The sequence below is a fragment of the Crinia signifera genome, chromosome 1 (genome assembly GCF_055691185.1).
Source record: "Crinia signifera chromosome 1, ASM5569118v1, whole genome shotgun sequence".
Lineage (NCBI taxonomy): Eukaryota > Metazoa > Chordata > Amphibia > Anura > Myobatrachidae > Crinia > Crinia signifera.
The window spans coordinates 362,542,879-362,555,186 of record NC_139217.1 but is presented as its reverse complement, the minus strand read 5'-3'; the positions used below and the strand labels follow the sequence as shown (position 1 = coordinate 362,555,186).

The 12,308-nt window shown below is 43.0% G+C and overlaps 1 protein-coding gene across 1 annotated transcript in view; it reads left to right on the top strand.

Annotated features, from left to right (window-relative positions):
- The window catches only part of ULK1 (unc-51 like autophagy activating kinase 1), a 90,908-nt gene that overhangs the window by 33,958 nt on the left and 44,642 nt on the right, over positions 1-12,308 (top strand). Inside the window, exons 4-6 of the mRNA XM_083150146.1 lie at positions 2,462-2,494; positions 4,327-4,363; positions 10,468-10,641. Of these exons, the coding sequence (XP_083006272.1) occupies positions 2,462-2,494; positions 4,327-4,363; positions 10,468-10,641 (244 nt within the window). The remainder of the gene's footprint in view (positions 1-2,461; positions 2,495-4,326; positions 4,364-10,467; positions 10,642-12,308) is intronic.

Sequence of the window (12,308 nt, the reverse complement as noted above, 5' to 3'; positions counted from 1 at the left end):
TCCAATATGTCCAAAGGACACTTTGGACCTGATTTTCCTTTGACGCTCCCCAGGAGGGCTTAATATGACTTGGCACTTGATATGCCATTTATTGCATACAATTTATCACATGTGATGTAAAAGGACTCCCAGGGAGTTTTGGTAGCAGCCGGCAGGCAAGAGATTTGAAAATTCCAATAAGAGAGCTCTCTCGGCGGCTGACCATTCATTTGTATGGGAGTTTTCAAATGTGCCCGCCCGCCGGCCACCGATAACGCAGCAGAGGATGCAGAGCTGGGAGAGCGCCTCTCCTGCCTGATGTTTCCCCACTCCACAGACTATATAGAAAAGTTAGGTACACACTATAACATTACTGGCTAATTTGTCAGTATTATCACATAGTATATAGGCATAAGTATTTCAGCGTCCCACCTATACAATAATTAAATAACATCCACAAACGTATTCCTTCGATTATCTGATGGATCATCTAGATCAGCGGTTCCCAAACTTTGTTCTTCTCCCGTACCCCTTGATTAGGCTTTTTCATTTATGAGTACCTCCTCCTCCCAATTTGAAATATCCACTGTCCTTACAAGAGGAGTGGAAGTGAGCGGTATGTGTTTTCTTATATAAGGAGTAGCTGCGGAGTAGTGTGCGGTCTGGCCGTTGGCTGTGTACTGTCTTTGGGGTTCTCAGTAACGCCTGTAGGATTAATGCTGCTGCTTCCTCCACCCATGTCAGTGCAAGGCAGATGATGGCTGAGGGCAGCGTGGGTATCTACCAGTGGATTGCTGGTCGGGCAAAAGCACAAGGGGATGCTGATGACGCTGCAGATGGGACCAAAAGTGACGCAATGTGGTTCATCTCCACGGAAACGGGAGATTTACTATTTTTCTTCCGCCATTACCAATATTATTTTTAAATACCCGCAAACTGTCTGCAGCGTACCCCCAGGGGTACAGATACCCCAGGTTGGGAAACACTGGTTTAGACTGAAAATCTCAGGCTAAAATCCCTGATATGGAGGAGTGTGTGCAGTCGAAATAATCTGTCCATATTGCCTATGTTTTCTTGATACGGTCATTCTACTTGTGGGTGGACATATGAAAAATCAATGTGGGGTGGCAGAAAATCAGTAGCTTGTGATAGTTTCATAATATGTAGCATTTGTTGTCCCCATTAGCCAGTCTGAGATACACATTACTGTTATTTGGTTGTGTCTACCTAGATTTGATTGCATGATGCTGTACTTTCCTTGTTATTTACCTATTCCTTGCACTTTTATCCTAGACTTCCTAGTGTTTTATTAACCAGGCAGTAAAATCTAGATGGATTTTGTCCTGGCCAGTCTCACACTTCAATAAATGAAACAAATATTTCTCAGAATTCACTGTCCTCTCTGTACACTGTTACGTGTCATAAAACAAATGCAGATCATATGGTCTCATTACGGCTGGCAGAGCATGCTGGGTGTTATGTTCTAACAACAGTGAGTGACCCTGGGTGCATGTTCCTGCTTTCACGCTGCTATATTTCAGAATTATTAATAAACAAATAAAGTGCATCGCTCCGTGTGTATGTTTCGCATGTCGCTATCGCCTGAGTAGATTAAAGGCCCCCTTAAGGGCCCCTTACACTTGTGAGATTTTGTCAGATTTTACCCAATTCAGGGGGATTGGGCCAATTTATCTGACAAAATCTGATGTGCCTGTCTGACAAAATGTGATGTGCCTGATGTGTAGGACCCAATGCACAATCCCGTACGCATTGGGTCTAACCAAGAGATTGATCCTCCGGCACATAGGATAAATCTCAAGTCAATCATGTCCAACTTGTTGGACAACAAGTTTGACAAGTGTACTGCATGCAGTATAAATCTAGTCATCGCCCATGTGATCTTGATTGAGAACACGGGCAGTGAGAGATCGTTAAGCAAACTTCGCTGCTGGTGCAGAGCTGTATACTGTACTGAGTTCTCTGAGTGATGTTAGATCACTCAGCACAAAGCTCCCATTGCTCAATGTGTGGGGGGCATTAGGGGCATGCACGCGGGGCGATTTTAGCCCCATATCTAAGCAATCTGATTAGATCACTTAGAAATTAAGCATGGATCACTCTGTGTGCATGCAGTCCAGCAATGGTGATGCGCAGTCCCGCTCGTCGCCATCACCTGCAGGGAAATTGTCTTTCCTGCTAAGATTACAGCGTTTTTCCTATTAGCATTGGCAAAACACTGCTCCGCATGGATTGTTCAGCACACATCGCGGGTGCATCACGTGTGTACAGCAATGTGTGCTGACCGAACCACGCTTAAGCGTTCTGAAATGGTAATGTGTAGCATTATGTGGGTGTGTGTGCGTGTGTGGCTGCACCAAAGTCCTATGCAAAAAAAAACATAGGCAGCCTTCAGTTATCTTCTGTATTACTAGCACAAGTCTGCTCTTATACTTTACTTTAATTGTATTTTTATATCTTCTAGGAATTGGCCAATTCAGTATATCTGGTCATGGAGGTGAGTTATGTTATAGGTCACTACTTCATACATAAGGTAAATCAAATTGTTTCCATTGTTGGGTGGACCATAGAACAGCATGTTGGCACCCCCTGATTCAGACATGTAATACTTCAGTTGATGTTGACGGCCGTGAGTTGCCGGCGTTCAGACCATTGACCTCACAACAGCATTGTGGGCCCTATACACCTATTCCCATAAATACATATAACTTACCCCTGGGCAGTCCGGCGCAGTCTCTGCAAGTGCTTCCACACAGTAAATAGCTGTAAGCACTTTGATTGGCCGATAACACCAGCCATCCACCAACCATCATACTTACATCATACTTTCCCTGTCAGAATGCAGACTAGGAATGCTACAAAAAAAATGGTTTTTACAGTTTTCTTTTAGGTAGCGAATGCTGTCCGGCCACTCCGTGTAATGCACAGTTAGATCAGCTTGGCCACACTCCCTCCCTTCCTCCAGAGGCATCGGCCTAAGAGGCAAGTGCCCCCGTCCCTGCTTGAAGGCCCTAAGAATCACAGGGGCCCTGAGGCAGCTGCCCAGTGATCCTAAACATTAATATGGCCCCGGTTAAGACCATTTTCCCTGCAATTCGTGGCCACAGCAAGAACAGATTTTCCTTTGCAACCTATAAAGGTGTGTAGTAAAATACTCAGTGTTACCTCAGCGTACATTGTGCCTGATTCAGATATAAACACCAATGCCTTCCTTCATAGCTGCTATGCGAAAATATGCAGCCCTGGGATTTGTACTGAGACACCCACTGGAAGCACCTCTGGATTTGCACCCACTGGATTTGCCGCGTGTGTACAAAGCCGCAGACATTGGTGTATAAACTACCTTCTGAGCAACCCCATGATTGCGCAGCAAGGCCACCCGAAGTAATATGCTGGAGCCATATTAACTGTGTATGGCATTGCAGTCACAAGCTGTGGCTCCTCCTGAAATGGTTGTGACACTCCCGCATTTGAAACACCACTCCCCCTAATATGCTAGCTCTATATACATACTAATAAATCAACAAAAAAACAACAACACTCAAACATTTGTACATTCTTGCCCAAGTAAGTTAGAGCAGAACAGGGCAATTAGTATGTTAACATCTAACATTCTGCATTGAGCTGGGTCAAACTATGCTGCCTGCAAGGCAATGGCCATCATACATCATGGCTGTCCTGGACATTTATTGTAGGACAGGTTTTTCTGTTTTATTGTAATATGTATCTGTAAAATATGCAGCGTTTGAGTGCATAACAATTGAGTGTATTTCAATACAAATGTTTTAAAGGTTAATTGGAAATTGTGTATGATCATTTACACCAGGCCCAGCCAACCTGTGACTTACCAGCTGTTGTGAAACTACACATCCCAGCATGCTTTACGACAGTATTAGCATTCCATAATATCAAAACTGTCTCAATGCATACTGGGACTTACAATTGGCCAGGCCTGCTTTAGATCTTGCTTTATACAAGTGACTAAAACAGTGGTTCCCAAACTTTGAGAAGCAGAATTTTTTTTAGGGGCACCCCATGACCAAAAGATTGTTATTGAGAAATGCAGAAAGTTGTGCTTATATGTCATCCTTATAGTCTCTTATGAGGTGAGGAACGGGATTCACTTCTGGTTGTTCCCATAGTTTATGATTGAAAGCCACATTCCCTGGTTTTGCCTATGACAGTGGCTATATATAATGTGAGTTGGTCTTGGAGCTCCATCCTGAGGCAACCCTGCAAGTGTCCCAAGGGAACCACTGGACTAAACATTGATTTCTATGTACTACTTGCAGGCCTTCTGATTCTTTCTTTTTCTTTATTTTTTGTTAGTATTGCAATGGCGGCGACCTGGCTGATTATCTCCACAGTAAGTGCAAAAGTCTGTTACAGTATGTTTTGATTTCATATTTTTTTTAAATAATATAATGTACGATGAATAACACACACAGGAGAATAGCATGTTGTGAGACTGTGCCACATAAAAAAATGCAATAATTAAATTGGAAGAATGAGCCACTTACTTGTTGCAGGCTTGCTCCAGCATGTTGTGTAGAAATAATAAAAGATCATAACATGAATAGCTAGCAAGCCCGCTACAGGATTATGGCTGGTAATGAGACACTTTGGCCTCTAGTGGTGGAATAGTTGACATTTTCCTTTATGCAAAATAAGGTTTCTTCATGGTTTTTTTCTTTGTGTACACGTTTTCTGTCCTGAATGTTGTCTTACTTGTGTCTCATGCTTTGGTTGTGTACAGTATTCAATTGAAATAGGAATGTCATAGTAATTAATTATGCAAATCTATATCTGGTTTGACAACACAGTTTATTAGTAAATAGTATTTGTGTCTCTTCCTTGTGAAACGTTCCCATGTATTATAATATTATGTTATGCAGATAGCAAATAAAATACCTGGATTTTTAGGTAATATTTTGTAAATCATTTTATCAGTAGGAGCCTCACACCCCTTTTACATCGCACCTAATTATCGGGTTCATGTCGGTTTCTTGCCAATCCGACCCTGTAATTGGTGCGATGTGAAAGGGGTTACCGAGTCCCGCAAACCGGTAGCAATACGAACCGGTAAAAAAAGAAGGGTTCTTACCAGTTCTTTGCAGTGTGAACAGGTTAATCGGATTGAGCGACCCGTTTCCTGTTCACACCAATGGAGGAGGCAGTGCTTGAAGCAGTGCCAGATCTAAGCGCTGCCTCCTCCCCCACCCCCCATGGCGTTACCGCGCTCTGCCGTGACCCCGGATGACATCAGCAAACCGGCAATATTGCCGGTTCGCTGAAGTAATCTGTACAGACCAAAATGCAGGGTCGCACCAGGACTAAACCGTTTAAAAGCCCGGTGCGACCCTGCACTTTGCGGTCTGAAAGGGGTATCACTGTTCTGTACAGTGTAATAGAGATTATAAGTAAGTTTCATTGTGTAGCCATGTACAACAACAAAATACAAAAATTAGTCTACTTGCGCTGAAGAAATAAATGTCCCAAAAAGATCTCCACTTTTTCTTCCCATTCGAGGGTTCGAAATATGCAAGAGAAAGGAGAACAAACACACTTTTGTAGTTTATAACAATATAGGGAGATCCTTCTCCAAATGTGTATGGGGGAATAATTTAGAAGATGGTGCTCCCAAAGTTCCCAGATGATCCCAGGGTCATAAAGGTCACCTCACTCGTGTGTATAAGCAGAAGCTTACATGTATGCTTACATGCATGTGATTGGACGACTCTTATAAAGGTATCTTTCTTGGAGAAAAATAATCCCTCAGAATTCTTCCATAACAAATTCTTTATTCCAATAAAACACAGAGCAGGATCACAATATTCACAGCAACAAACTGTCACACTAGTTGGAACCCGGGTAGAGTGTAGACAATCCAAAACTGCACAAAGTGATCCTGTACTTACGTATTTAAAAAATGGACACTGATATCAACGCGTTTCGGCACGCTGCGGTGCCTTTATCAAGATGTGTGTCTAAATAAATATGAATAAAAACATTTCATACAACCTGTTTTAATAAACATACCAAATATTTACATTGCCAAATGCCTACTTCATAATAATGAATAAAACATACCAGCCACAGGTCCTCCAATGGATATGGTCGTGGGGGACTGTCTCTGCAGCTCCCTCCACGTGCAATGGACAGACCAGCAGTTCCATGCGTTCCATACCTATAAAGGTGCCGGACCCGGAAGTGCCCTCAGTACAGCTTAGTCATTTTGAGGGATATCCTATTAGAAGCAGTGCTTCACCTATGCTAATAGGTTAGGCCGGGGCTATCTTATTAACCCTGATGCTGGCATCGTTTACCCCAATAACAGGTGTTATCGAGTATCAGTCACGCAAAGTGTAATCCCCGATAAGCGACTGCCAATTAGATTAGGATATCCACAGAAAGTTAGAGATTTGGTAAGAAATCTCCAGGTTTTTTAAAGCGCCAATCCTTTAAAAAATGATTTTGCAGTGTAAATAATTGTCGCTTAAAAAAAACCCGGGAGATTTCTTGCTAAATCTCTCACTTTCTGAATCTCTCATCCTATTACATTTCACCTATAACGTCTACTCTTACATCACTATTCTTGGTAGACAGGCAACATGTTGATGAGTACTTTCCTAGGTAGTATATTGGGATATTACACTACGGCCAGCCCAGGAGTGACCTAAGCAATATTTGCCGACCCCGTGCAACAAACCTCATGCCAGGAAGCAAAGGGAGAAAAGGCTAAACAAACAGCCCCATTGCTGTGAGAATCATTTGGTCACAGCGTCAGTCCACAGAAATAAACAAAGGGATATAGTTACTTCCAAGCACTGCTGGCAGAGCAATGTCCTGGGAACGATTAAACTGCTTATTACTAAGTACCACAGGGAGTCTATGATGAATGAGTTATTTTCCTGTCCCCTGAGGACATATACTGATATTTCCATATACTATCAGGGTTTAACATGCTGATGTGTGAGGAGGTAGCAGTGTCATATCCACTTACATGGAGCAGGGCCGTCTTAACGTATAGGCCGACTGGGCAGGGCCCAGAGTAGGGTTGATATGCAGTCACACAATCACAGAGGTGAGGCAGCATTCTCTACCGGCCTCCCAGCCTGCAGCCAGACAGAAAATGGCTATTAGTATCCTGATTGGTGGATGGCTGGATCTATCCACCATTCAGAGTGATGATTTTTCATATCACTAATATAAGCATATATTGCCCATTTTATAAATGGGTGTTTAGGGACTGCAGTGCAATGCGTTGCCCAGGAACTACAATGCTTTTAAGATGGCCTTACAGGGAGGCTGTAGTATCTGCGCTCAAAACTCTCACACTTGTTTTTTTGCAGTTGTGTCTTAATAGCTTTGTATCTGACAAAGATGAGCTGTAAATTGACAGTACTGATGTAATCCTGTCCAATAATTGTTCTGAGTCTTTAGTAAATATTCTATTTCACTGACCTATAATGTCTGTATACATCTAGATGATAGCGTGAGTATGTGGTGCTGTGTTACATCTGTGTGTGATATACAGTACAGTTACACAGGTGTATTATGCACAATAACAGCCCCCACAGGACATTGACGTTAGAAGCACCCACACAGAGAACCTCAGATCTCTACAATGCTCATTACAGAGAACACCATCCTATACATGATACATACAAGATACACGATACATGAGGCACACACAAGACAGATCTGGGCTGATGATGAGGCCCCGAGTCCTGCTGGCCTTCAAGCAGCAATTCAGGGGCCAGACATTGGCATTGAGAAGACAGTGACCAACCCCAGCTTGGTTAGCCTGAAGTAGGCCTTCACGAAGCAGATTTCATTCTGCAGCAGTAGGGTCACCATGTCCCTGGACCTAAGGCCAGCTTTTGAGAGTGCCACCACTGCCCGGAAGTTTAGCATGTCCAACTGTTGGTAGGACAGGCTCTCCTCCCAGACACGGAGGAAGATGGCATCCAGGTGGCTATATCTGAAAAAGCCACAGGGTGGGTAATTTCCCCTGCCCCATCCAGCACTGCACATTCCGCTTAGACCCACACTGCAAACGGCACATGCTCCAGCAGCAGTCATCAGAGGGATGCCCAGAGTCACAGCAGCACCTGGAGGGGCTCCAGCAATGCAGCAGCGACAGTGCTCAGGCCACATCATCTCCTCTGTTCCTGGAGACCATGAATGTGTTCAGTCCTGCTAGAGTTCAGGACTTTTTGGTGCATACACTGGTGGGTTTGCAATGGTGCTCAGGGTACATGCTCCATTCTCCCCACTCCACTGTCTATAGCAGGGATGGGGAACCTTCGGCCCTCCAGCACTACGCATCACAGCATGCCTGCAACAGTTTTAGCATGACCAAATAGCAAAACGGATGCAGGGCATGCTGGGATGTGTAGTTCAACAACAGTAGGAGGGCCTAAGATTACCCATCCCTGGTCTATAGTACACACCAGGCAATCCCTAGAATGTATTGCAGCCTGAATCGTACCTGCTATAGACTGTGAGAAAGATACCAATATAGTCTTTAAATAAACTTTGTTAATGTTTATGATAGTCCACCAATAGATCAAATGTTAATTATAATAATTCACATTTCCTGGTTACCCCAGGCTTCATCTGAAGCTGAGCACTTTCCCACACACTCGCCGGGAGGCTAACCGCTTATTTCCTGTGTTGGTCTGAAGCGCTGTTATAACACAGACGGTATTTTTATAAGAGTTTAACAATCTCCAGCCTTCAGATCAGTGCACTGGCAAGATGCTGAGCTTTTTTCAAGCTACTGTCAGCCTTGTACAACTGGCAGCGCAACAGAGCAGCTGGATTAAACAGAGTGCTTGTTTGATGTCATTGTATATTTTACATGGAAAAAAGGCTTCTGTGTTATCTCAGACTGGTTTGTGTTCTGTAAATGTTTCTGTCCTAAAATGCATTGTGTGGATGTTGAACACCATGTATCTTTACCGAGTTAAGAACATAAAAAGATGCCAATGTGTATTTGTTTTCCCTGCTCATGGAAATATACTGTAAGGTAGAAATCTCACTAACCCTCCAGGGTTATAGTAGATACAGACATTAAAGGTTACAGCGTGCCACATGGTTTAACAGCGACCCAAGTCTATATACCGTAACTTAACATCCGCTCCAGGTTATAGTGTCCCATTACCTACTTGTATTATTTTCTGTACATAACAGTGCCAAAAATGTCTATGTATGTATCTGTCAGGGGTGTGGATTAATAGGTTGACAGGTAGAGAGTCATTATGTTGACATCACATGGTTGACATGCAGTAGGTCCATTCCATAGGTAAAAAGAAAGGTCACATTTTTCTTTAAAGTTACTATGTCCCAAATGTAGATCTTTACTGTTACTGACCATGTGTACCCTTGCGTGGTCGCTTCTCTCACAGATACTAAATTTGGGGCAAAACTCACAACCTAATGCATGTCGACATATAATGTTAACCAGGGTTTAAAGTGGTCCAGGAGAGGTGGTGGAACTCATGTGAGTGCAAGGAGGGGTGGGCCGCAGGTGGAAGAGAATAATGAAGGAACCAGGTCCTTCGAAAGTGGGATTTCGGATGTGGCTGCATCGTCTATTGATGTGGGTGGTGTTTTTCTGTTGGGATTACTGTGTAGAGCCATGGTGGAGGTAAAACTAGTACCACCTACCATTACAGGTGGCAGAACTCGTTCCACCACATCCCCCCCCCACACACTTTAACCACTGGTGTCAACCTATACACTATCTATGACCCAGATATGGAATTTCAGGGTCTTAGTACACCAATGTGCTGTGTCTTAGTACACCAATGTGCAGTCAATCCTATATAAAGCACAGACGTGTTGTTGTTTTTATTTGTAGATTTTTTAGGGACACATTCTTAGACTCCAATAACTAATTAAGTAAGTGGAAACTTAACTAGTAGTCCATATCTATTAACCTTCTGCAGCGCTGTCCTCCTCTTCTACTTCCTGAGCACACACACCACAGTCCTGCGTGCTCAGGAAGAGGAGGAAGAGGAGGAGGACCACGATCTTAGGCTAAATTGGACTTGCTCAGAAGGTGCCCCCCCCCACCAAAAAAAAACGAAACTAACAAACCCTGCAAGATTTTTTCTGAAAGATTTTTGGTAAATTCGCACCAAATTGAATATGTTCCTTTGTGTAAGTGTCCTAAGGGGCACTATGTATCTCCAGAATAGTCCCAAAGTAATTGTGAGGGAAATGTATTTATACTTCTATTTCCCTGTACCCTGTGCTCAGGTAAACGAGAGTGCAGATAGCTTACACAGTAATATGCACAGCTGGACATGTAGTGGCATATGGCTGAGAATTGCATATGTTTACTGCTATAAAGCAAAGACATTTTTAGACAAGAACCTTGTAGAAGACCATAGTAACAGAATTTCTATCACTAATATAAGCATATGTTGCACTTTAACTGAGCACTGTTCTTCCCTCCAGCAATGCGGACCCTGAGCGAGGACACCATCCGACTATTCCTTCAGCAGATTGCGGGAGCTATGAAGATGTTGCACAGTAAAGGCATCATTCACCGCGATCTGAAGCCCCAAAATATCCTCTTGTCATGTACGGGAGGCCGCAGGTCGAATCCCAACAGTATCCGTATTAAAATAGGTAAGTCATCCACAGCTGTGACTAAGAGAAGGTTTGCTTGGGGAACAGGTGTGGCTGACAATATTCAGTCAAATCCCATTTTCAAGACTCTTCCGTCTGCAAGGGTAGCAGATGCACCTGCTTTATGCCAGGAGTACACAGTAGCAGATGTGCCAGGTTTCCGCTAAGATAAAACCGCATCATATCTGCCTGGTTTACCCCTGAAGTAAATGCTAAATTCACAGTACGTACCCAGTTTGTACACCTATATATTGCTTTGCTGAAATATCCTATAATAAAACCTGTCTGGAGTGAATATATCAAATTTGATCGTAAAAAGCCCCGTTAACTGTATTTTTTTTGCTTGCTAAAGGGAATTCAATAGCAGCCTGTTTTTTTTTCGTGCTAAACTTTACCCACTTTTGTGTGAAAAACACAGAATCCGCAATTTCCTGGTTCCACGGCTTTTTGACATTTTGGCCGTGAAAAACAGCCCTTATTGCAGGTTTTTATTATCCTGTCTCCTTGAAGTTGAAACAAAACCCCTGATAGTTCTGGCAATCTAGGCTAATTGAATTACCTCCTATGAATCAATTATCCACAGTAATTTATCGCAGCTAATTGAATACCACCCCCTTAAGCTGCTGTTACTGTGCTAAGTACAATTATTATTGTTATTTGATGGTGCAGACAAAATGCCAAATCAGATAAGTAATGTTAACAGACAGCAGCAGCCACACAGAGGGTGAAATCAACATGCTCTGTGCCAATCAGCAGTGGCTGATGATCATCACCAGGGTATATTGAGCACCCACAAGTTATATGCCATTATAGAGGTGCACATGCATCTGTGTTATGCTTTGGTTGATACAAGGGCCTATGCTATAAAGCAGTATTAGCCTATGGTGGCTATCAGGCTATCCTGTAAAAGCCCATATTTGTCATCTAACAAAGTCCAGTGCTTTGGGGCGAAAACACATGGAATCTGTAATACGTTCCTGAACACATGTGTTATTGCGGCTCTGAAGGGCTGCTTATTGGGTATTCTGCTTCTCCTGCATGAGGTATAGCACACATAATCCCCTATAAGTGCTGGCATCGGGGGATGATCACGCCGGCATCGGGGCTAATAGGATAGCCCCCTGTGAATCTATTAGCTGCTTATAGGATAAGGCCCAAAGTTGTACTGTAACTGCACGCCGTCTCTATACACCTTTCCACCTCTCTAAATATAAGCACAATATATGATCAAATCTCCTTATATGTGGAATCGTAAGACTTTCTGTGCATATGTTTGAAAAATGTGTCTTTCATGCTCAAAACTATGCTTACTTCCAACTCTGCATCTGGTCTTTAACTGTATAGAATGTACATTGTGCTCAGTAACTTCAAGAATGTGCTTCACCATTCACAGAGCACAATCTCGGTGACATCTACCGGTATATTTAATATAAAGTATTTTATCACTGATCATGTTTTTCTGTTAGTGGCTGCTGGCCTTCTGAAAGATGTGCATGTGATTATAAATAGAAGCTGCTGTATACCATATATCTCGAGCTTTGTAGGTGCCTCATTCCTGTTATGCTGGCTTTGTTTCAACTCCCTTTTCCTGGCGCCTTGTATGCATGTATTTTATCTAGTTATTTATAGATCCAGTACTGTAGTCACAATTCTTGTCGGTCGCTTTT